The sequence below is a fragment of the Schistosoma mansoni genome, chromosome W (genome assembly GCF_000237925.1).
Source record: "Schistosoma mansoni strain Puerto Rico chromosome W, complete genome".
Classification (NCBI taxonomy): Eukaryota; Metazoa; Platyhelminthes; class Trematoda; order Strigeidida; family Schistosomatidae; genus Schistosoma; species Schistosoma mansoni.
Genome location: NC_031502.1, coordinates 588,519 through 611,797, shown reverse-complemented (window position 1 = coordinate 611,797; position 23,279 = coordinate 588,519). Strand labels below are relative to the sequence as shown.

The 23,279-nt window shown below is 36.7% G+C and overlaps 2 protein-coding genes across 2 annotated transcripts in view; one reads left to right on the top strand and one right to left on the bottom strand.

Moving 5' to 3' along the window:
- Smp_133860 (hypothetical protein) overlaps positions 1-6,130 on the top strand; it is a gene marked incomplete at its 3' end in the record, with an annotated part of 10,170 nt that extends 4,040 nt beyond the window's left edge. Inside the window, exons 3-4 of the mRNA XM_018799865.1 lie at positions 3,590-3,802; positions 5,951-6,130. Coding sequence (XP_018653735.1) covers positions 3,590-3,802; positions 5,951-6,130 — 393 coding nt within the window. The remainder of the gene's footprint in view (positions 1-3,589; positions 3,803-5,950) is intronic.
- Positions 6,131-12,705: 6,575 nt separating this feature from the next.
- On the bottom strand, positions 12,706-23,176 carry Smp_021590 (putative rac gtpase activating protein). Its single transcript, XM_018799863.1, has 9 exons — positions 23,042-23,176; positions 22,854-23,006; positions 22,556-22,821; positions 20,370-20,535; positions 19,267-19,431; positions 17,637-17,970; positions 15,126-15,391; positions 14,275-14,409; positions 12,706-13,125 (listed from the first exon to the last, which is right to left on the bottom strand). Exons 1-9 carry the CDS (start codon positions 23,126-23,128, stop codon positions 12,865-12,867), a joined length of 1,833 nt encoding a protein of 610 aa, XP_018653734.1. The 5' UTR covers positions 23,129-23,176; the 3' UTR covers positions 12,706-12,864.
- Positions 23,177-23,279: the final 103 nt, after the last annotated feature.

Here is a 23,279-nt window from a genome sequence, read left to right as displayed (position 1 = left end):
TTTTATATATGCCGACTGAATCATACATATGTGTCAGGTATGTACCGTGGATGCACTCTATAATCGAGTGAGCCATCTGAATAAGATTATGAATAGAATAAGTCCCATGATAAGATGGAGAATTTAATTGAACTGCATGCTCTAGCATTACCTGTGTTAGCAGAAATGTCTATAGTTTGATATATCAAATTCATCAAATTTTGTAGTACTGTCATTTTGAAAAGGAAAGAAGGGATCACGAAAAAAGCTGGGAAAATCTTTCTGTCATAATAATAATCATCTCACTTGCTTCTCAATCAATCCTTATAAATATGTCACTAATTTATCATCCATTGTATTGTCCGTTCATGAAAAGGAGGCACTTTCTCTGAGTTTCAATTTTTCTGTCCCTATAACACAAATCTCTGAATTGACAATCAACTCCCAATTCGAAAACCTCTATGATCAATTGAGTAATGTATCCCCTTCATCTTTAGAGAATCAAATTTGGTTTAAAGCTAAATTAGTGGATATAGCGCATCAGTTTCACTCTTTCGGACCTAAGAAGAGAAGCATACTAACTTCTCAGCACTTCAAATCATTAAAAGAATTGCGAAATAATGCTGATATTATTATACTTAAACCCGATAAAGGATCTGGTGTTGTTATTATGAATAAGTCCGACTACAAAAATAAAATGGAATCGATTCTCAGTAATAAAAGCAAATTTATGGCTGATGTTGACTCCGATGGATTACGTAAATTAGAAAAGAAAGTAAACTCGAATCTAATGGAATTGTTAAACATGAACGCTATTAACAAGGATGAGTTTAATTCATTAAAACCTATGGGTTCGATGTATCCTCATTTATATGGATTGCCAAAAATTCATAAGCCTAATATCCCCTTACGTCCAATTCTGTCAATGTGTCGGTCACCTACACACAAACTTGCAAAATGGCTTACAAAAGTATTGAAACCTATCCGAAATCAATGTTGTAAGTATTCCTTGATTGACTCATTTGAATTAATTAAATACTTAAAGGACATGAATATAAAAACAAAGACAATGTGCTCTTTTGATGTGAACACTTTATTTACAAATGTACCTCTTAGGAAAATTATTGATATTTTATGTGACTATATTTCATTCAATAACCTTCCATTACCATTTCTTGTCGAAACTCTCAAAGACGTATTATCATTGTGTGCTGACTATGTAAAATTCACTTTTGAAGGTGAGCACTTTCGACAAATCGATGGCGTAGCTATGAGTAGCCCTTTAGGACCGTTGCTGGATGATGTGTTTATGGGGTATGTTGAAAATCTAGCTGAAGACTCAATTCAAAAGATATGTTTGTATAAACGATACGTTGATGACATCATAATTATAGGGGATAAATGTGAAGATGTGAACCGCTTGTTAAAAGAACTCAACACAAGTCAAAAGCATATTTCTCTTACGTGTGAAGAAGAGAAGAACAACCAACTTCCTTTTCTAGATATACTGATCAGTAGGAGAGATGATGGTTCCATCCAACGTTCTGTATATAGAAAGCCGACATGGACGGGGCAATATCTTAATTTCCAGAGTCACTGCCCAATTCATTACAAACGTGGATTAATAAAGGGCTTATTCAATAGAATCGATCGTATTTGTACTAGAGATACTATTGAAGTAGAGACAGAGCTCTTAACTGATACGTTAATGAATAATGGTTATTCATTGAAGTTCGTAAACCTCTGGAAGGGTTGCAATACGATTAGACCTATGACGCTTCTGGCACCCAAAAAGCGAGTTTATATTATGTTACCATTTAGAGTCGACTCAAATAGTCTCATGTTGAAACAGAGACTAAAATTAGCCATCAAAATGACATTTTATGCAGCCCAACTTGTCATTATTGAAAAGACAAGGTCTACCCGAAGTTTGTGCTGATGATGTCGTTCAGAAGGACGACGAAAGCTCCACGACCAAACCATCCAGCTCAGAGAACAAAACTCCATCAAAGACAAGGTCTATGTTTCACCGAAAGCCCAAACATCACATAAGCGATTGTGTCACATCCCATTGTGTCAATCAATTTACATGTATGTGTGGTAACACGTACATAGGGAGGAGCAATCGTGATCTGCAATTAAGGGTGGCGGAACACATACCTAAATGACTGCAGAAGCAGATGAATTCCAATGGTCAAATACGATCACAGGATAGACAGATATCTCCTCCATTGCGCGACATTCGGTTGAAACTGGTCATAAGGTTGATATCAAGTCAGCATTAGTAGTGTTGTACAAAAGCCTTCAAGGACGTATACTAAGGTTTATTGAAGTCTTGGCTATATGGAAATTGAAACCGCATTTATGTGTTCAAAAACAATTTGTTCTTACCCTTAACCTACCCTGGTAATGCTGATTTATTATCCAGAGTGTTCATCACATTGTGTTTGTGTACTTTATATAATTTCTTTCTTTGTTAAGGCTTACCTTTAACCTGTCTAGTTGACCTTTTAATTTTCATATAAAAGTGTCGTAACAAGTATATATGTGATCAGATTGTTCGAAATGTATTACGCAAATAGATCACATAATTCTGATAAACTTCATCTTCCCATTATTTAATCGAATTTTATGAAAGGGCCTAACTGTTTAAAATTGGATGTATTTGGTTTGTAAACTGTTTGAAACCATGGAAAATATCTACAATGCAATTGAAAATTGGATTTTGAGTCGTGCCTAACCTAAATTGCATAGCATGCCTACTCTAAAGGTAGATTGTCTCTCAAGTTACATTATGTCCATCATGGTGTAATGTAGTGTTTAGTAAAGCTAGATAATGTCCTCCCTTTCTTACTTTCACTTGAAATCTTTACTCAGGTTTGTTCACAGGAAGATTGTAGGGTATTGTATTATAGCCGATGTCTGTTCTTGTTATACATGCTGATCCCAATTGGTAAACCTAAATCGAAAGCCCAGTTTAACTCTTAATATACCTAACTTTAATCTCTCATTCATTATAACTGATGCCAGTTGGAGACAAAAATTTGTGATGTGATCACCCTAATTCACAACACTAACCTTAATCCCAGTACGTATACTTGTAAACATGAGGGGATAGAAGTGGAGTTCAGGACGTGTGTTTCATCCCATGCGAGCTTCAGCCGGATTCACCTGCATCCCAGTGTTGGTGTTTACCCCGGGACCCAAACCCGGTGCCGTCCGTTTCAAAATTCAATGCGATCTCACTGTTAACCATTATCTATTTCTGCTTTAATTATTTTCAGCTTAATGGTAATATCAAGGCACTCCGCACAGGATGCTTATTCACCCGAAGAGACTGGTCAATTGCAGTACTAAGCATCAATGGGAAGATACAAACAACAGACATATATGGACTAAAAAAATTAATCTCTTATGACAACTAATTAGTGCATATAACATTATGAGATTCACTAGCTTCTACCATTTACTTTCTACTGACGTCTCAGACAACATCGTCTATTATTGATCAAAAGTACTTTTATACTTTATCATTTTGTAATGGAATTTCATGGTTTTGTATTATTTTTTTCTCGTATCACTTTTCCGCCGCTTTTAATTATGGTTTCAGATTTTACGACGTAGTTGTCTTGAAATGCCTGTTACTGGGCCAATCGTCAGTTTTCTATATGATTTAGGATTTGACTATGAATCTACATTTGTTGCTGAAGGTCAAGAATTTATTCGTGGACGTGTGAAAGTTTTAGTTTATACAGTTAATGAAATAACCAGCTTTCAAAGTATTGCAACTTCAAACGCTATGGGATTTGGTTTCGATGGACAGGTTAGTTGTTTTTTATTATTATTATGTAATCAAAGATTGATGTTCTCATAAAAGTAAGTGTTTCTTATTATTTAGTTATCCATCAACTCTTAACTCTCTTCATATCAAAATGTTATATGTATAATGTAAACTTAATAGCCTTTTAACTTCCAAGCTAAATGAGATTTTATACGACAGTGTACTTATGATAAGGTCAGTCAGTCACAACGTAGAACTTCGTACGTGTGTACATCAGTTCGAGTCGCCATACCACATTAGCACAGAGATGCAGTTGTCGATTCAAATCCTATAGTGGTAGAAGTTGCTGTTACCTTGACGTGGTGGTTGGGCTTGCCTATCGTGATGTACCGATCGAGCTATACTGGCTGGAACAATCGTTCCTCAAGCTCCTACCATGCTAGACAGGTCGGTTGAAGAGCGGTAAGACTAAAAGCAACAATCCCAAGGTCTGAAGGCGAAGTCATACTGCCGACTGTACAGAGGTGTGACGGCAATAAAGTGTTTCCTTCAGACAACCAGCATAATAGCGATGTTGCTTTGTCTCAAGGAGGGGTGGGGTTAGAAAAGGTCGACCCTAAAAATGCACACCTCGCCTTATCCTACGGTTATCCGTCTCCGTTGGTAAGGTCCTTTAAAGAACGGAGCTAACACAAAAACTACCCACAAAAAGGTCGTGTGTGACCGACCTCAAGCAGTTGTCCCTTGGGCACTGCGGTCACGCTCTCAGGTCGTTAAGACCAACTTCCTCTTCAGGTCCCTCAAGAAATACCCTTTCACGGTGTGGGCAGCCGGGAAGTGATATTAACCCTCATACCTGTAACTACACACGAGACTTATGATAAGAAATAAAGACATATTAATTAGGATCTGTATTTCTGTGTTACTTGTTAACTTTTTTAAAAATTATATTTACCTGTAAATTTTGTTACAAAGTTGTAGCGTTCTAACACTCACATGATTGGGGGAAATGCTGTTTCATTAAGAATGATAATTTTTAACAGTTGAATTCATGAGTCAATCTAAGCTAGACTATCATTAAAAACCAGGAAGCACTGCACAGTCGTTTTTTTCCAGTATGGGACTCCTCAACAATGCGTATCTATAATCCTGCACGCGAGACTCGAACTCAGGACCTTCGGTCTCACACACGAACGCTCAACACGTAGACCACTGAGCTGATATACAATTAAGGTTTTGTTAATTATTTTCATGCAATATTTCAGCACGTTAACTTAAGTAACCTTAATGCTTAAAAGTAAATGGGTCCAAGCTTAATTATTATCTTTGTTTTATTCTAAAATACTCAAAATCTGATAGAATAGACTTAATTATCTTGTACCTCAGAGTTTGTTATTGTAGTCTTTTAAAATTGCACTCAGCAGAGTATCAATTAAAACGTTCTCATATTTATCGATAAGTATATAAGAATTACTCTGTTAATCAGATAAGCTTGCCATCTTTGAATGAACAATTTCATTGTATTAAATCTAAACATGTTTATATAATAAATAAATAAATAAATAAAGGAGATTGGTAGGTCCTGGGTTCGAATCTCTCGAGTGCGGGATTGTGGATGCGCACTGCTGAGGAGTCCCATAATAGAACGAAACGGCCTTCCAGTGCTTCCACGTTTTCTATGGTGGTCTAGCTTCAATTGACTCATAATCTCAACTCTATAAAATGAAGGAATTACTGATAAATTTTTTGACTGAACACTTGAATCGGTTTCATAGGCTCTTCTAGTAACCCCAGGCTAAATCTACATGACGATTTGAATACGAGAGAAAAGGTACGAAATCTGTGAAGAACGCTCTACTTCAAGGTTAGTTTATGTACAGAAAATTGAGGGTATTTATAGCAGTTCGGATAGCCTTGGGTTTCTGGAAGCCTACTAAACATCGTAGCAAGATAGATATGTGACATGTGACCTTTCACTTTCTAGATGTTTCTGAGAAACCTCTATTCAATGCTGATTGAATAAAATGTTTCCCGGCACTTTTCGGGCTTTTTTTCTAGGAATTTTCTGGATCTCCCCAGCAATTACTATTCAATATACTTTCATACTGTTAGGACTTATGATCTGTCCAATAGTTCTTATTGAAAACATGATTATAATTATTTTCATATATATATGTCAATTAACTTTAGGGATTAGCACCCAAAGATTGGCGACGTTTATGTTCTCGCAGTTGGATGGTAGAGATCAGTGTAGTTGGCAGTCCTGCTGATGATCATTTACAAGAGGAAATTACAGATTTTGTTGAACTACTTCATCCAATTATTGTACCAACAAAACTTGATACTAATTTGTTTACTCGTAAATGTTAATAATTCTATTTGTTTGCTTTTCTTTTCTATACTTTTTATCAAATTTCGAATACATTGTTCATATTCTGTACAAAAAAGCACTTCTTAACAAGTTGCATTACGTCAAAAGACTGATAATAATAAATCTTTCTTTTTTTTAAAACTCAGTTCATATTGTTCTAAAGACTATAGGAAGTTATACAGTTCATAATTTGTCCTGATAGTCTTATTTATTTATTTGAACACATAAGTATTGGTACAAAGGGGTAATTGTTATAATGCGAAATATAGCGTATTGCGATAGGACTACGCGAAATTCTACCGATTGACCAAATTCAGATATCCTAGTTCGACCCCAATACTGTTCCCCAACTCCAATAAATCAGAACACAGCCGTTAAATGAGAATTGTTTATGGGGTCAGCAGCAGAACAAAAATGGTTTACAGACAAGGCATATTTATACAGTTACGATGACTATTAACAGTAACCAATGGAAAGGAAGGACACGTGAAGGTTATAATTAGGACGACTCAAAATTGACCAATAGGGAAACGACACATGAAAGTCATAGTTAGGACACTGTAAATAATGGCCAATAGGAAATAACATGCGAATTATGTGAAGAGTCTGAAAACATACCATTTTACATTCGAGATAATTTTTGGGATATTCTTGTGAATATCCTAACACCTCCCCTTGGAAAAAATTAATAGCGACGCAATCGTGGGTTTACCTGAAAGTTCTTTGGTTTTCTGCGTTTGCGTGCCGACCTCCTTCGAGGTAACGACCGAGAACTTGAAGAATGTTCTGCTTGATTAGATGACTGAGTTGCCTCCGTTGTAGGTATTGGCGGAAGTTGGAAAGTATCCAGTAATAAATCGAGTGGGATGCGTTTCGTAACTTCAACTTTTTCCTTGGATTCTCTTGGCCTTAGTTGATTATGGTGCCTGGTCCAGATTTCTTTGTTTACTCTGACCTCATACATGACCTTCCCCTGTCTCTTTGCGACTTCACCCTCTATCCATCTATCATACCCATGTCTATAGTCCCGCACATACACTTTTGCGCCAACTTCGTAAGGAATTCGGGTATTCTTCATGTGAGGACTCTGCTGGGCTACTCGCCTGGGTGTCATTGCACTATGAATTGTTCGTAGCTTTCGTCCAGGCTGGAGGAGTTCGATGAATCGATTTTGGAGGTCTGTAGCATGCTGTTGTGTAGTAGCAGGAGTTTTTACTTGATTACAGATAGTGCTGATAGGTAGATTGGCAAGACCAAGTTCTTCGAACCAATCTAAACCCAGAAGATTGAGAGGGGATTTGGTGATGTAGCACGTACCCTTGAAGGTTGTACCTCTGAACGAAATACAGCAATTAAGTTCACCATGAAGGCGGAGATGACCACCACATGCACTAACGGCTGTCTGCGAAGATGGTTTGATGGGAGGTTGACCCAAGGTTCGCCAAGTTTCTTTTGACAGAATAGTGATATCTGATGCAGTGTCCAACTGCAATCGAACTGGCTGACCATTGATTGAGAGGGTTAGAAATTTGCGTCGCGTGGCGGCATGAGTGTGAAAGACTGCTGCTAAACTCCTTGATGAGGGAAGCTGCTTTTTAGTATAACGACGTTGCGTCTGTGCATTTCGACGACTATTGGGTCGATGGGATTGACAAAAACCGCTTTTGTGACCAACTTTATGACAGCGATCGCACACCTGCTGTTTGAATGGACAAACTTTCACATAATGCCAGGCTCCACAGTGCCAACATGGAGAGGGGGGCTTCTTGTGAACCGGTCTGGAGTGATTAGAGAAAGAAGGAGCACTGGCTTCCGTAGGAGCACAGGTCTTCGATCTCGGAGATTTGTTCTGACGTTGAACAGCGTGAACTTCGGAACCACCCTGGCCCCCAGATTGGACCAAAGTGGTGTCACGCTGCAGGTTGACAATGCGTTGATACTCGTCGGTGATTGCATTAAGTGTCAGCGTTGGATCTTGTTCAAGGCGGTTCAGCAATCGAGTTCTGATGTCGGAGAATTTGGGTGATTGAAGACTACATATGAATACGAGGGATTTGAATTGGTCGTCGGTAAGGGATTTGAGCTTGAACCGTTCGCACTCACGGTTGACAATGCCAACATGGGTTAAGAAGTCATCGGACTCGTTCATGACCAGTTTTAAACAGCGATAACGCGTATTGAAAAGTGAATGATGGTCACCAAAAAGTTGACTGAGAGTTTGAACAGTGGCATCGAAGGAACGGTCTTGTGGGTTCTGCGGTAGAATGTAGTTGCAATACTTATCAAGCTCTGATGGACCAAGTTTTCGAAGGAGAAGACGCACCTTCCACGAATCATCTCTGTCAGCAAGGTCGACTTTAAAAAGATCTTCATAACGTCTGAACCAGGTATCAAATGTAATATTGGCATCAGGATCATAAAGAAACTCTGAAATACTACTGGTAATACCGTCGACTGATTGAGGGATTGTTGGTGTACATGAGACTCGGGAAGAGATCTGCGTCTGAGTAAGCATCTCCATCAGCTTCAGCTGTTGCTTGAACAATTCTTCTAATTTAACTGGATCCATAGCTAGTCAGCAACTTGTTTACAAAATCTCCGTCGCCAAATTGTTATAATGCGAAATATAGCGTGGGTATTGCGATAGGACTACGCGAAATTCTACCGATTGACCAAATTCAGATATCCTAGTTCGACCCCAATACTGTTCCCCAACTCCAATAAATCAGAACACAGCCGTTAAATGAGAATTGTTTATGGGGTCAGCAGCAGAACAAAAATGGTTTACAGACAAGGCATATTTATACAGTTACGATGACTATTAACAGTAACCAATGGAAAGGAAGGACACGTGAAGGTTATAATTAGGACGACTCAAAATTGACCAATAGGGAAACGACACATGAAAGTCATAGTTAGGACACTGTAAATAATGGCCAATAGGAAATAACATGCGAATTATGTGAAGAGTCTGAAAACATACCATTTTACATTCGAGATAATTTTTGGGATATTCTTGTGAATATCCTAACAGGTACCGAATACATATGCGCCGCACAAATATCATTTGATTTGTGTGAGGGCTGTGATACTGCCCAGATGCCCACACCGAAACAGGTAGTTTTCTTAGGGGACCACACCCGGAGCCTTCGAACTAAAGGTAGTTGGATACAGCGAGGAGACGATGTTATGTGTGAGTGGGACTAGGCAAGTGACTGTGCGGTGTTGTGAATGAATTAAATGAAGTGTGGAAGTAACAGGGGACAGAGTGAGAATGTGGAGAGTGTGACGTGGTGATTGTGGTTTTGTTTGTGATTGTAGTACTGTTTTTGTTAAATTCGTTGTATTTGTAGTTGTAATTGTAATAGTCGTAGTGTGGTGAACAACAACAAGAACACGAGTGGGGACAATTCAATGTATTTGAAGTGAAAATTGCAGAATGTCTTAGTAAAACGTGAGAGGAAAACAGTAAATACTTTATTTACAAAATATCAATGAACCTTGACTGTTCCTTTGCGAATGTCAATCAATCGTCTCACAATTCACTGTTCCTTCATTTCAATACCAATCGCAGTGGAGCATCGTGAGGAGATGCAGTCACATGGTAGCCGGCGACCAACGATTGATACATACACCATTTGTTCCCTTATGATACTGGAGCCCATGTACACCATTGGTTTGGAATCAGGGTTTTCCAACTCCCCTAGGTGGATGCGCCGTGTCCACCAACCCAGTTAGAGCGCCGGACATTCGCTTTTCGTCCTTTCAATTTTGTAAACAACACCCGTGGTGTGAGAAGGCAGTGAGTAGGACTTCCCTGGTAGAGGCTATCTACGCGTGGCCATATGAGAGCATTTGGAGAGGGAGAGTGGACTCTCGACCGTACCAGGGCATTTGGGGGCCCTGATAGTCTTAAGGATATATATACTTGATTTTATAGTACTATAGCTGTTTGTCAGTCTGACTACTTGATACAAGTTTCTACTATTGTAGTGAATGAGAACACAGGTGAGGACAACCGATTATGTATTCAGTACAAATTACAAGATTCCTTGATAAAAGACAAAAACTATACTCTGATACTGTATTTGCAAAATGTTCATTAATTGTCTCAGGCTTCATTGTTCCTTGATTTCCACACCAATTTCTTTATATTTCTGTTCTTCTCTTGTCGATCTTCTGCTGCCACATATTCTATTCCTCATTCACGATATATACTACTTATGTCGATATAAGTAGCCCACACCACACTATTATTATGCGTTACTGTTAGTTGGTTTTTGTGATCTATCACTAGATACCAAAAAACCTTTTAATAGCTTACTAACTCATTTTAAGCCATTCCATGCGTTAATAACGTGAACGATTGTATATTTAAGTACATTAGTTTGTGGGAGGTCGCTGTTCTATGCAAGGATGATAGTACATTTGGTCAAAGTGCTCGTTCTGTATCCTGCTACTGGCCATTACTAATTATCAATGATGACAACTGAGCCATTTATAGAAATGAAGGAGAAAAAGTGGTTGCGGGATAAGCATTAGTTTTTATTTAGCCAAACTTGAAGAGATATGGCGGTATTTTGAATAGTCAACTTGTAAGGATTGTGTTGTACGCTACTTATACTGACAGATGTAAATAGTAAGCAGTCGCTATCGGAAGTGGAATACCTGTCAGCAGAAGACTGCAATGGAGAGAGATGGAAGGTACTCTGCGTGCGTCGAAGTAACAACAGAATTAGAGGGATAGTGGAGTATATAAATAATAACTGATGAAAGATGTGCAAATGAAGCATTTAATGTGTAATTTCCATATTTTACTATGCCACTATGTAATTTTGCATTAAACAGTGAATTGATTTTTCCCACCTGAGTTCTCATTCGCTTCAATTGTATATTGTTTGAATTTGTTGCGACATGAGAAATCAACAGGGAATAGAAATTTGGTCCAACAGTAATGAATAATGCAGAAAAAGACCAATGGTAACGCACGGTGAAAGGCCTTGGAACACTGTAATAATCAGTTCTATGATCATAAAAAGGTGGTGTAATTGCTCCACGATGGATTTCAATGACTTTCCACATCTAATATTTAGTCATATTAAGATTGCGTAAGATAGAATTACACCCATGCTTATCCAACTCATACTTCGTAACTTAATATGATCAAGTATAATGAAAAATATCACTCCTGATTAAATTTAGGGGATTGTAGGTCTATTTCTAAATTTCAGCAAGACTGTTCATTTTGTGAAACATAGTAGGCTCCAGTTGGTTGGATCATACTCGCCTTTGACAACAATTGTACCATTAGTGTTATTGGTTAGATTGTGGTGCTTGACATATATGAAAGACATGAAGTGTATGTATATATGACTGGCTGTAAGGTTAAGATATAGGGCTTAACACAGGGTTTATATTGCGGCACATCACAAAACAGGCCTTTAGTGAAATACAAAAATGGGGACTGTCAATGTTAATTCGGTGTCATACATAACTGGGTTCTTAGTTTGATGCAGAATAGTATACTGTATTTATAGTAAAATATCCCGTCCCTTTGTAGAGAATGATGTCTCGTTGGATTTTCCAACAATCAATGCCTCTAAATATAAAACTAATTTGGAACTCAGATGCAAAAGGAAACTGAACATCCACACAAATTACATGATTCTTTCATTATTGGATTTCAAAAAAAATCGTAACTGCACCTACATAAACTTTCATGCTTAGAATTGTATATATTATGGGGATTTGTAGTTTGAGAGTTAACGCAACATGTCTTAGAATGATTACAGTTGTGCAGATGTGATGTGAACAGCGAAACAAGAAGCCTTAACAAACTACGGAAGTTACTTTTGGGGACGTTATTTCATTTAATTCAAAGCTTGTAAAACTGTAACATTTACTTTTGCCCCTAGTCTATTCTACAGATCATAAGCTTTCGTTTGATTCACTGCCATAGCATTTTCTGTTCCAAAGCTATTGTAATTTAAACGTAACCTTTTGTACTCTAATTTCTACTCTAATCCCACAGTTTTGGACATCATTGTATTTTCCTAATTATTGTACGTTGTGGTTGGGTTAGTCATCTATTTATTCATCTATCTTTTTACACTTGTCTGAATTCGGGTACCAGATCGGATTTTGGAATAAAGCGAGTAGTGTTCCATTTATCTTGTCTTCCCTCTCCCGCGCGTGCTTGTCAGTCAATCAGGGATAGAATAGTTTTGGTCTCTCTACCTCCACTTCGAACTAACGCATACTAGCCTTCAAGGTTAAGCCAGCCAGCCTATCGCGTCAAGGTCTTAATCTACATTAGACAAATTATCCTCGGCACAAAAGTGGGTAGACAGATCATGGACGTAACAAGATGAATCTAGAACTCTGTGCACTATCTCCTTTGTCTTTTCTTTGCCAACTTTTTACTTCAATGACTTAAAAAACTGTGAAAATACTGGATAAAATATTCAATTGAACCTACAAAATGTAGTCAATGATTATTAATATTCAAAATACCACTAACAGTTGACACGTTGAGTATACTGAAGAAGACATATCAAGTGAAACAATGAACTAATGGTCAGTTACAATTGTAATATAATAATTAAAATGAAGGAAACTACATGTAATAATGTTTAGAAATTAATAATGTATGTTTTTCTTTTGTAGTAGAAGTAACCAAAAAAGTACGGTAGTAAATAAATCTACAAAGGTGTGTATTATTACTAATTATACTTTAACTAGACATATCTCGAAATGATGATAATAAGTTGGGTAAAAATCCTTTTCGAGTAGATCCTCCAATGTCACAAAGTCGATTACTATTATTGTTATTATTATTGTATGAATTAGGTGTTAATTCCGATGAATTCATATCTGTAGTTAAAGATGTAAAGTAAGTTGTACGTGGTTCATTATTCTCTTCAGAAGTATTATCCCAATCCGATAAGAATGATGAATAGACATCGTCAGAAATATTGAAAAGTAATCGTAGAACCTAAACAAAAAGTGAAGTTTTGGAAAGATGAAAAAAATATATAAATCACAATATACGGTAATGTTATAGTGAACGAAAACTCGGTGGGGACAGCCAATTTATTGTTTAATGCAAAATTACACGGCGGCTTGGTAAAAGATGAAAGTCATACATTAAATAAATCATTTGCACATTTATCAGTTGTCGTTGATCTGCTCTATTATTCCTTTAAGTCTGTTGTTATTTTTATTGCTTCCCATATTCCTTTATGTTCTTCTTCGATTCAAGCTTTCACTTCCGATTGCGGCTACATACTACATCTATCTGTCAGCATAAGTAGCATATACCAACATGTCATATTTCATTGTACTTTTTAAAGAAGCAAAACACTATTCAATTAAACTTGTTCTAGTCTATACGAGTAGATTAATAATAAAATATTATTACTCATTTGAACAATGTAACACCATGTATGGTTTTAATAACACACAAAGTGAGATATTTAATCAAATCTTACAGATGATTAAATTAGTTCTCGCGGCGGGAGTGTCGTTTACGAAGTTGAGAGGACGAAAAGCGGATGTCTGGCGCTTTAACCAGGTTGGTAGACACGGAGGGTCCACTTAGAGGAGTTAGGAAACCCTGATTCCAAACCAATGGTGCACAAATGCTTCAGAATCCTGAGGGGACAAATGGCGTATGAGCCTATTGTTGGTCACCGGCTATCATGGGACTGCATCTCCTAACGTTGGACTACTGTCTTGTAGATAAGACTTCTAAGTTAAAGGCTCAGGGAATGGCCCCCTAAGAAAACCACCTGCTTTGGTTTGGGCTCCCGGGCAGCATCCTAGCCCTCACACAAATCGAATGACCAAGTGTGGCGCATATATATCTGGTGCCTCCTTGCACCAATGTTTATGTGTTCAAATAAATAAATAAATAAACAACGAGATTATAGAAATGATGATTGGTTTACACTGATAAGAAATCTTTCATTGGTTAACTTTATCCTGTAATAAGGATTAGTTAAACTCAAAAGTTTAATCATCAATTCAATTGAATATCTTGTGTAGAAATATAACACTACAAAACCCTGAAGTAATGATCATTATTAATACAGATGGACTAATGTTAGAAAAACAAAAATGTCCTATTGTTGAATAAACCTACATCTTGTTGTGGTTTTGTTTCTGAGATAGCTTGCATAACTTGAGGCTCTGGACAAGAATAACCAACTAATGTTGGACCAAAAACTTTTGCCAAATTCTCTTCACCCATTTGACATAGTGGTGTTTTAGACACAGCCTATGAAGAAGAAAAAAACGTAGCGAAGAAATGATAAGAAACTTTTTTGCCTCTAGTAACATGATGAACAGAGACAAATGGGTAGTATGTAAAACCTGGTACAGAAATAGACTGATCACATTCAACAGAAAATATGTTAAATAAATTAGAGCCTATTTTAATTCAAAAAATGTAAGTACAAAGTATGGTGAAAATTTGGATGATGTAATGAGTGAATCTACACCAATTGAACTGATTCTAAGTCATGCTATTCAAGGTCTACAATCACGTTACTTAGAACTCAATATGTAGTCTAAATACCTGTAGTTATCACAGGTTGTGAAATTTAATTGGCAGGCAACTAAGCTACAAATTCAAATCAATCGTGCTTTCCGAATAGACGAAAAATACTGTTGAATATCATCCTGGTAAGATTTGCTTAGGGGAAATGAAGGGATTAATATGTTCACATTTGGATTTTAATGATAACTTAGCTGCTGGCCTAGACGAATCGTAAGAAAACTAGGTTGAAAATACTAGATATCTGAAGGGAGCATTTTGCTGAAATCAAGTCCCAATGCACCTTCCAGAACGGTTCCGTTCTATGGACATTAGAGACTACAGTTATCACTGCTGGTGGTTAAACCGCTTTCCTAAGGATGAGGGTAAGCTTCAGAAAACAATCTTCTTAAAACAGAACTTAAATAATCAATCCATGATGAATAATAAATTTTTACCTTTAAGTGAAGCATAATGAATGACAAAGTATGTCGATTAGGTGTTGGTAAATTTTTTAAAACATTCAAAACACAATCATATGCTTTTGTTGGATTAGTTGAATACTGTTCACTAGCTCCAACAAAATTTGGTCTTTGAAGGTAAGTTACCAAAGGTTCTTCTAAACTTCTTAAAAATAATTTTAAACATCCACAGACTACATGAATATCTTCAATTAATGCCAAACTTGGTGTACTTCGACTGCGTAGGAATTTTTCATATAAATCTAATATACAGTAAAACAGAAAGGAATATATGAAACATTTCAGTAGTAAATAGAAATGTAATAGTTTAGTTAAGACAATGGTAACAAGTTCATTAGTTTGTAAACCATGTGTGAAATGTTTTATTTATTATTTATTTGAACACATCAATATTGGTTCAAGGAAGCACAACATACATATGCGCCTCACAAATCAAATGAGATTTGTGTGAAGGCTGTAATACTGCCCAGGTGCCCAAACTGAAGCAGGTGGTTTTCTTAGGAGACCACACCCGGAGTCTTTGACCTAAAGGTCTAACTCACAAGGCAGTGGAACATCGTGAGGAGATGCAATCCCATGGTAGCCGGTCACCAACAATTGGTTCATACGCCATTTGTTCCTTCAGGATGCTGGAGCCCATGTGCACCATTGGTTTGGAATCAGGGTTTTCCAACTCCCCTAGGTGGACGCGCCGTGTCCATCAACCCGGTTAAAGCGCCGGACATTCGCTTTTCGTCCTCTCACTTTCGTAAACAACACCCCAGCCACGAGAATGCAGTGAGTAGGACTTCCCTGGTAGAGGCTATATACGCGTGAAATGTTAACTAAACTGTATACATATATAACTATGACTGAAATTAATTAACTTCATATGTTACAAGAAACACAAACATTTTTATTATTATTATTAGCTTTATTCAATATTATATTTTTAGTACAATATAGAATTCTCAGAACAAAGTATTTCAACAAGTTTCCGTTTCTTACTTCTTCATCGATCCTGACGACAAATATTAACTGATCGCCAGTTAGAAGTTAGCAGTCCAGTCAATTGACATATGAATAATGTACATTCTTTCCGCTGCATATTGCCAGCAACCACAATACATCTGATTAGGCGTTTTGTAACTTTTACAACGAAGGTTGTACACTTTTCAGAAACGCATCTGAATAGGTTGTGTGATTAATAGCCATAATGATGTATTAAAACAAACAAAATTAGATAAGTTGCTGAAATGTCTAGATGGCAGCAACAGGTAGTCCAGATGTTTAAGAAGGCCGCCAAGTTTAGATTAGCATAAGCTATCAACCATTCATGTACACGTTTGCATAACAGACTAAGAGACCAGCCTGTAATCATCCTTTCTTCTTAATTCTAGATAATATTGTACATAAAGACTGTTGAAATAGGTCGATGTTATCCGAACAATAAATGAATATTACTTATTCACATGAATATTGGGTTAAATATTTGGCTACAAAAGTTTTCTAACACTATTTATTTATTTATTTAAACATACATATTGGTACAAAGGAGCACCAGATACATATGAGCCACACAAAACAATGAGAATGGGAAGAGAAAGGGAGAAGATGCGTATATATAAAAGAAAAAAAAGGATGAAAAAAAGAAGAGTAATGATGGGGGGAACTGAAATGTACAACCATAAGACTATTTCAGTTAAGAAAGTTATAACCACTCTTCATGAAGAAAGTAAAAGAAGGTTACAGCAGGATCGCCACTGGCTTCTATTCTGAGCCATATCTGATAACGTCTCTAGCTACTGTAAGAGAACTTTACTACATAAGAAATATCTAGAAAGTACTTATTAAAATGACATCATTCTCGTCTCTTACTAAAGAAAAATATTATTTCTGATTGAGAACATAGCTATGAAAGTTGTGATAATTGAATAAATTGCATAATGCTAATCATTTGTTGTTAAAATGAACAGAATTTGCAACGAAATTCTTCACTTCATTTATGTCGATTAGCTAACAACAATATACGACATTCTACTTGATACGCTCGACTAATCATACGGATCAAACGATGAGAGCATGCTATTGGTCAAGATCTGACTTTCTTTTCTAAAAGACGAAGATGGATGTGTTTACACATATTTCTGCATTTCAGTGTTTGTTTACTTTTCCCTCGTGGTCTTATCACTCAAGTAGCTGTTTAGGCTTTAGTATAGGAAGCTTCTATATCAGTATTAGAATCGGATGACAGCACAACGTAACAGTTGTTGGTATTTTATTAACAACAATCGTGACGAATACAATAGATTCAGACAAATTGTACCCCAACAAATGAAACGTTTTTTATAAGCTTTGAGTTATGCACTTGGCTGAATCGAGAGACAACAAATCAACCAAATAGATACCCATAATTTCGCAATACACTAATGATAATTAATATAACCATCCTGTCAGCAAGAATGTTACAATAAATTATGTTTTAAGCTATTCTTCAGCCAAACATACCTCGAACTTGCTTTTCAGAACCAGAGACTCGATAGAGTCCAACAGTTTTCATACCACGAGCCATAACTTCATTCACACAATGTATTACCAGTGCAGGTACTCGTGGGAACTGATCAGATGGACATAATAAAGACAAGCTTAAATTACGCGATCTCATTCGATTTGCAAATGTCGGACTAGGAAGTAATGGATCCCCATAACCATGAGTTTGAGGTTGTGTTAGTGGTGAAATAGGAATGTACGCAGAAACGTGATGGGGTGTTGGTAGATTGCGACTTGTTTGAGGAGTGAAATTTGCGCGTGGTACACTTGGTGGTACACAAGTTTGAATAAGCTATAGGAAATTTTCAGAAAATAGTTGGAAAAAGATAAATTCATATTCTAAAGAGAACTGATAATATGTACAGTAAACATTTAAAGTCGAATTTCTGATTTCGTATCTACTGATAAATTTCCAAGTTGCAACATAATAGGCTTAGAATAAATAGCACGTTGATATCAAAACATTATCATACATTTAATATTCAGTAGTTAATTGAATGTTAGTTCCAGTTTCCAATGACCTCATAAGTAGACAACAGATTCAGAGCAATACAGTCGTATATATATATAGCCTATTAAACCAACATAATTAGAAAAACTAGCCTACAGAGAAGCGAAGCAAAAATTAGTTTTTCCTGTTATTTTCATCTGATTATGCTAAGATGGTATGGCAACTTGGAACAACGAAAATCTCAAGCTCTATTTTGATTATATCTGTCTGATCTGTCATTTCTGCTCAGTATCCTACGCATAACCTCGACAATGTTCACTCAATAATTCCAACATACACGAACTTGACTATCTTACTTCTTGTTAGCAGGGTATAGACTGGAATAAAACATGTTCGGTGCGGGGTTGTGTTGAGGTACTCTGACTGGTTATTTCTTAGCCAACCAGCGCTAGTGAATACTTGGAGGAGTTCTAGGATCTTATGTGAAAATTATAAATATACTAACGTTTTTCTTATTGAGATTCTTACTTTCATCTAACCTTATTATTTGGGATAAAATTACGTTCTTGTTCAATCGTGTTTTGACTTGAGGACCTGTCGAGTGAAACAAAGTCCCAGAATACCAAGCAATAACAGTAGCTCGGTTGTAATAAGAGAAAGCATAACACAATTTATCACCAGTTTCATCATTGGCATAAAACAGTCCCTACAGCGATGTTTTGAGTTTAAACAAGAAGAAATGCAGTCCAAAGATACTCCCGCAGTATTCAAGATCCTCAAAAGACTCAACATTTCGTGCCCTTATCAAACAAAACCACGTTATTTTCATATTTTAATTTGATAAGTAAGTCTCCTGGTAAATAATAGACAATAGAACGACGTTATCTTTAACAGAATGCCTATGGCGAAGTCAAATAAAAGTGGAGAGAATGGGAAAGTCCTGAAAAACACAAATTGTTGTCAATTCTGATGCCAGTTTGACATTGGCTACGGCTCTACCAATAGTTTTCAAGTAAGGAACTTAGTTTATTTTCTTTACAGAAACACTGTTTTATGCAGAGGGAGCGTTAAATTATACAGACGAGTCAAGTTATACGAATTTGTTACCAGAAGAAATATGAAAAATTAGGCTATTACCAGTTGTCGACACGCTGGATGTACTACAAGACGACAAACTAAGCATTTGTAAGAAGCTTTACCAAAAGTAATGCGCCGACCACATGCACTACACAATTCCATTCGTAATACAGTTCGTGAAACAAAATTGTGAGGACGATTTAAACGATTTATGGTTCCTAGTCTCTAAATTTTAAAAAAAATGAAAAAAACGGTATTAGCAATTCACCATTTTAAATTGTAAATAACAGTTACACTTAAAATTACTTACTTACGCCTGTTACCCCTCGTCGAGGAGCATAGGCCGCTCACCAGCATTCTCCATCCAACCATGTCCTGGGCAATCCTTTCCAGTTCGTTCCAGTTGTTATTCATCCTTTTCATATCTGCTTCTATTTCACGGCGTAATGTGTTCTTTGACCTTCCTCTTTTCCTCTTCCCTTCCGGATTCCAAGTTAGGGATTGCCTTGTAATGCACATTGATGATTTCCTTAATGTGTGTCCTATCCACTTCCAACGTCTTTTCCTAATTTCCTCTTCAGCTGGAAGCTGGTTTGTCCTCTCCCATAAAACGCTGTTGCTGATAGTACCTGGCCAGTGAATGTTGAGTATTTTGCGTAAACAACTGTTTATAAATACTTGTACCTTCTTGACGATGGATGTAGTAGTTTTCCACGTTTTAGCTCCGTACAGGACTGTCTTGACATTCGTATTAAAGATTCTCACTTTGAAGTTAGTTGACAGTTGTTTTGAGTTCCATATGTTCTTCAATTGTAGAAATGCTGCCCTTGCTTTGCCAATCCTCACCTTTATATCTGCATTCGATCCTCCTTGTTTATCAACGATGCTTCCCAAGTACGTGAATGTTTCCACCTCTTCCAGGGTTTCGCCATCAAGTGTGATTGGGTTGGTGTTCTTCGTGTTGCATTTGAGAATCTTGCTTAAAATGCTGACATAAAATTTAAGTAACGCGGCTGGGTATTAGTTACTTACAATGTGAGCCAGATTTTTATGTGTATACACATGGTGACTGATTCCTCGCATGATCAGATTTATATACAAATAAGCTTCTTGTAAAATATGCAACTTAACACTAGTAAAATAATCATCTATACTTTTCTTACCTGTGCACTATTTTGTGGAGATTTTGAGGATAAATTTTCTCTTGAACGACGTACAATAAACTTTTGCACAGAAGCACATCGTAATTCTTGTTTTGTAGCAGAACGTCTGACAGCACCAGTATGACTGACTGAACTAGCTCTACCCAATTTTTTCGATATGCGACCGCTATGGAATTAAATTAAACCCAAAAGTTACAGGCAATAGAAAGTTAAGTATTAAACATTAATACATCAAGATATATAAAGTTAAATAGAATTAATATTGAAATCTGATACTCAGAAAATGAATTTACTACAGTGATAAGCTCGTAAAGCAGATTAAATAAAAATACCAACTTTCACTGTAATAATAAGAAATTCTATGATACTAACTATCGTTTTAGAACAGCATCTAGGCGGGAAAACAGTTAACAAAATTTTTCATAACAAGCTGACTGTTAGATAAAATGCAACAATAAGCAATATAACTTGGTTGTCTAGACAAAGGTTAACAACTAAGATTTGGATTTGCCACAATAAATATACTTCTTTTGGAAATATTTAAAAATGGATCGGTGAATATTTTATATATATTTATTTAAACACAAATATTGGTACAAAGAGGCACCAGATATATATGTGCCACACAAATCTCATTTGATTTGTGTGAGGACTGTGATACCGCCCGGGTGCCTAAACCGAAACAGGTGGTTTTCTTAGGGGGCCACACTCGGAGCCTTCGACCTAAAGATCTGATCCACAAGGCAGTGGAGCGTCGTGAGGAGATGCAGTCACATGGTAGCCAGTCACCAATGACTGATTCATACGCCATTTGTTCCCTCAGGATACTGGAGCCCATGTGCACCATTGGTCTGGAATCAGGGTTTTCCAACTCCCCTAGGTGGTCCCTCCGTGTCCACCAACCCGGTTAAAGTGCCAGACATTCGTTTTTCGTCCTCTGAATTTCGTAAACAACAGTAACGTCACGAGGAGGTAGGCAGTGAGTAGGACTTCCCTATCAGAGGCCATATATTTTATATATAAGAACTATATATTTAACTTAACTGCCCAGTGGTGACATTGATATAAACCACTGACAGTTGCCATATCGTAGTGAAATCACATTTCTTCGGAAATATTTATTTACTCCGTTTAGTGTGGTTTGGTCAGATCTCAATCAAGAGCTAATAAATTTAGCTGATACTGAATGACGTTAAACTGGGTATATAGACGGATTCAGTACCACAGAACTACGTACACATAAGAATTAGTGTAAGCATACATATTTGTACTACACCAGAAAAAAACAACCATGAAAGCAAACAAGGATATGGGTCGAGGGTAAAAAGTGAAATTTAATTATATCTAGTATTTAAAAGAAAATAACAAAGTAATTCATTTGAATTACTGTTTACTATTGCCTCTAGCAACATGATGAACAGAGACAAATGGGTAGTATGTAAAACCTGGTACAGAAATAGACTGATCACATTCAACAGAAAATATGTTAAATAAATTAGAGCCTATTTTAATTCAAAAAATGTAAGTACAAAGTATAGTGAAAATTTGGATGATGTAATGAGTGAATCTACACCAATTGAACTGATTCTAAGTCATGCTATTCAAGGTCTACAATCACGTTACTTAGAACTCAATATGTAGTCTAAATACCTGTAGTTATCACAGGTTGTGAAATTTAATTGGCAGGCAACTAAGCTACAAATTCAAATCAATCGTGCTTTCCGAATAGACGAAAAATACTGTTGAATATCATCCTGGTAAGATTTGCTTAGGGGAAATGAAGGGATTAATATGTTCACATTTGGATTTTAATGATAACTTAGCTGCTGGCCTAGACGAATCGTAAGAAAACTAGGTTGAAAATACTAGATATCTGAAGGGAGCATTTTGCTGAAATCAAGTCCCAATGCACCTTCCAGAACGGTTCCGTTCTATGGACATTAGAGACTACAGTTATCACTGCTGGTGGTTAAACCGCTTTCCTAAGGATGAGGGTAAGCTTCAGAAAATAATCTTCTTAAAACAGAACTTAAATAATCAGTTCATGATGCATTCTCACAACACAGCTAAGAAAAAAGTCGTCATTCACGTCAAGCTTAACATTAAATCTAGACATAAAAATTGATACTATATTGAGAATAGGTTATATCTAGGGGGGAAAATGAGTGGATATAGAATAACCCTACCTATTACGGCCTTTTTTGACAGCACACTCCGAATGGATAGGTGTATTGGCGTGTTCAACCGGAGAACCTACTGACCATTCATTACAAGACTGGTTGATTTCATCCGTCGAAAGGTCAATTGCATCAAGATGACGTCTGGCGCTATCAACATCATTAACGAGCAGCACTTGTCTTATCATATTAATCTTGCGTTCAAGAGATTTCCTTGATCGTTCTATACGACGCCGTTTCTGAACTTCAGCTTCGAACATAGCCTGGGTGTGGGCCTGGACAGTACAAGAAGTAACAATAAACTTACCTGTAAATTTGTCAGTCGCTTAACTTCTGACTTTTGGACGCGCAGAACGGAATATAGTTTTATGAAAGTACTTTTCCACTTATTACGACAATTGTCCAAAACATCTAACAGTTGTAGTATATTTTCGTCTGACTTAACAGATCCTTTATATAACTAAATTTATTTATACACAGTACCAATTAGGTTACCTTTTCTGATCGGCACAGTATTTGATCAAATAGCGTTTGGAAACTCGTTGATTTGTTTTTTCGTTTTATAAGCCTTCCGGCTGCCATCAGTTATTGTCAGATCTGTGGAAATAAATCCAGGCACCTGAAAAATACCAATAAATAAGACTAACCAGTAGTAGGTGAATGGAAATCTAAAAACTAAAGCTAAGGAGCATAACAAATCATGGACAGGTTAGTGTTTGAACCCCTTGACTTT

Excerpts from the sequence above, each read along its gene's own strand:
- Smp_021590 (XM_018799863.1), bottom strand. The coding sequence starts at position 23,128 with ATGGCAGCCGGAAGGCTTATAAAACGAAAAAACAAATCAACGAGTTTC. Across the intron at positions 17,971-19,266 it reads ATCCAGCGTGTCGACAACTG|CTTATTCAAACTTGTGTACC; the intron begins GTAATAGCCTAA and ends AATTTCCTATAG. Across the intron at positions 14,410-15,125 it reads TCATTATGCTTCACTTAAAG|GCTGTGTCTAAAACACCACT; the intron begins GTAAAAATTTAT and ends TCTTCTTCATAG.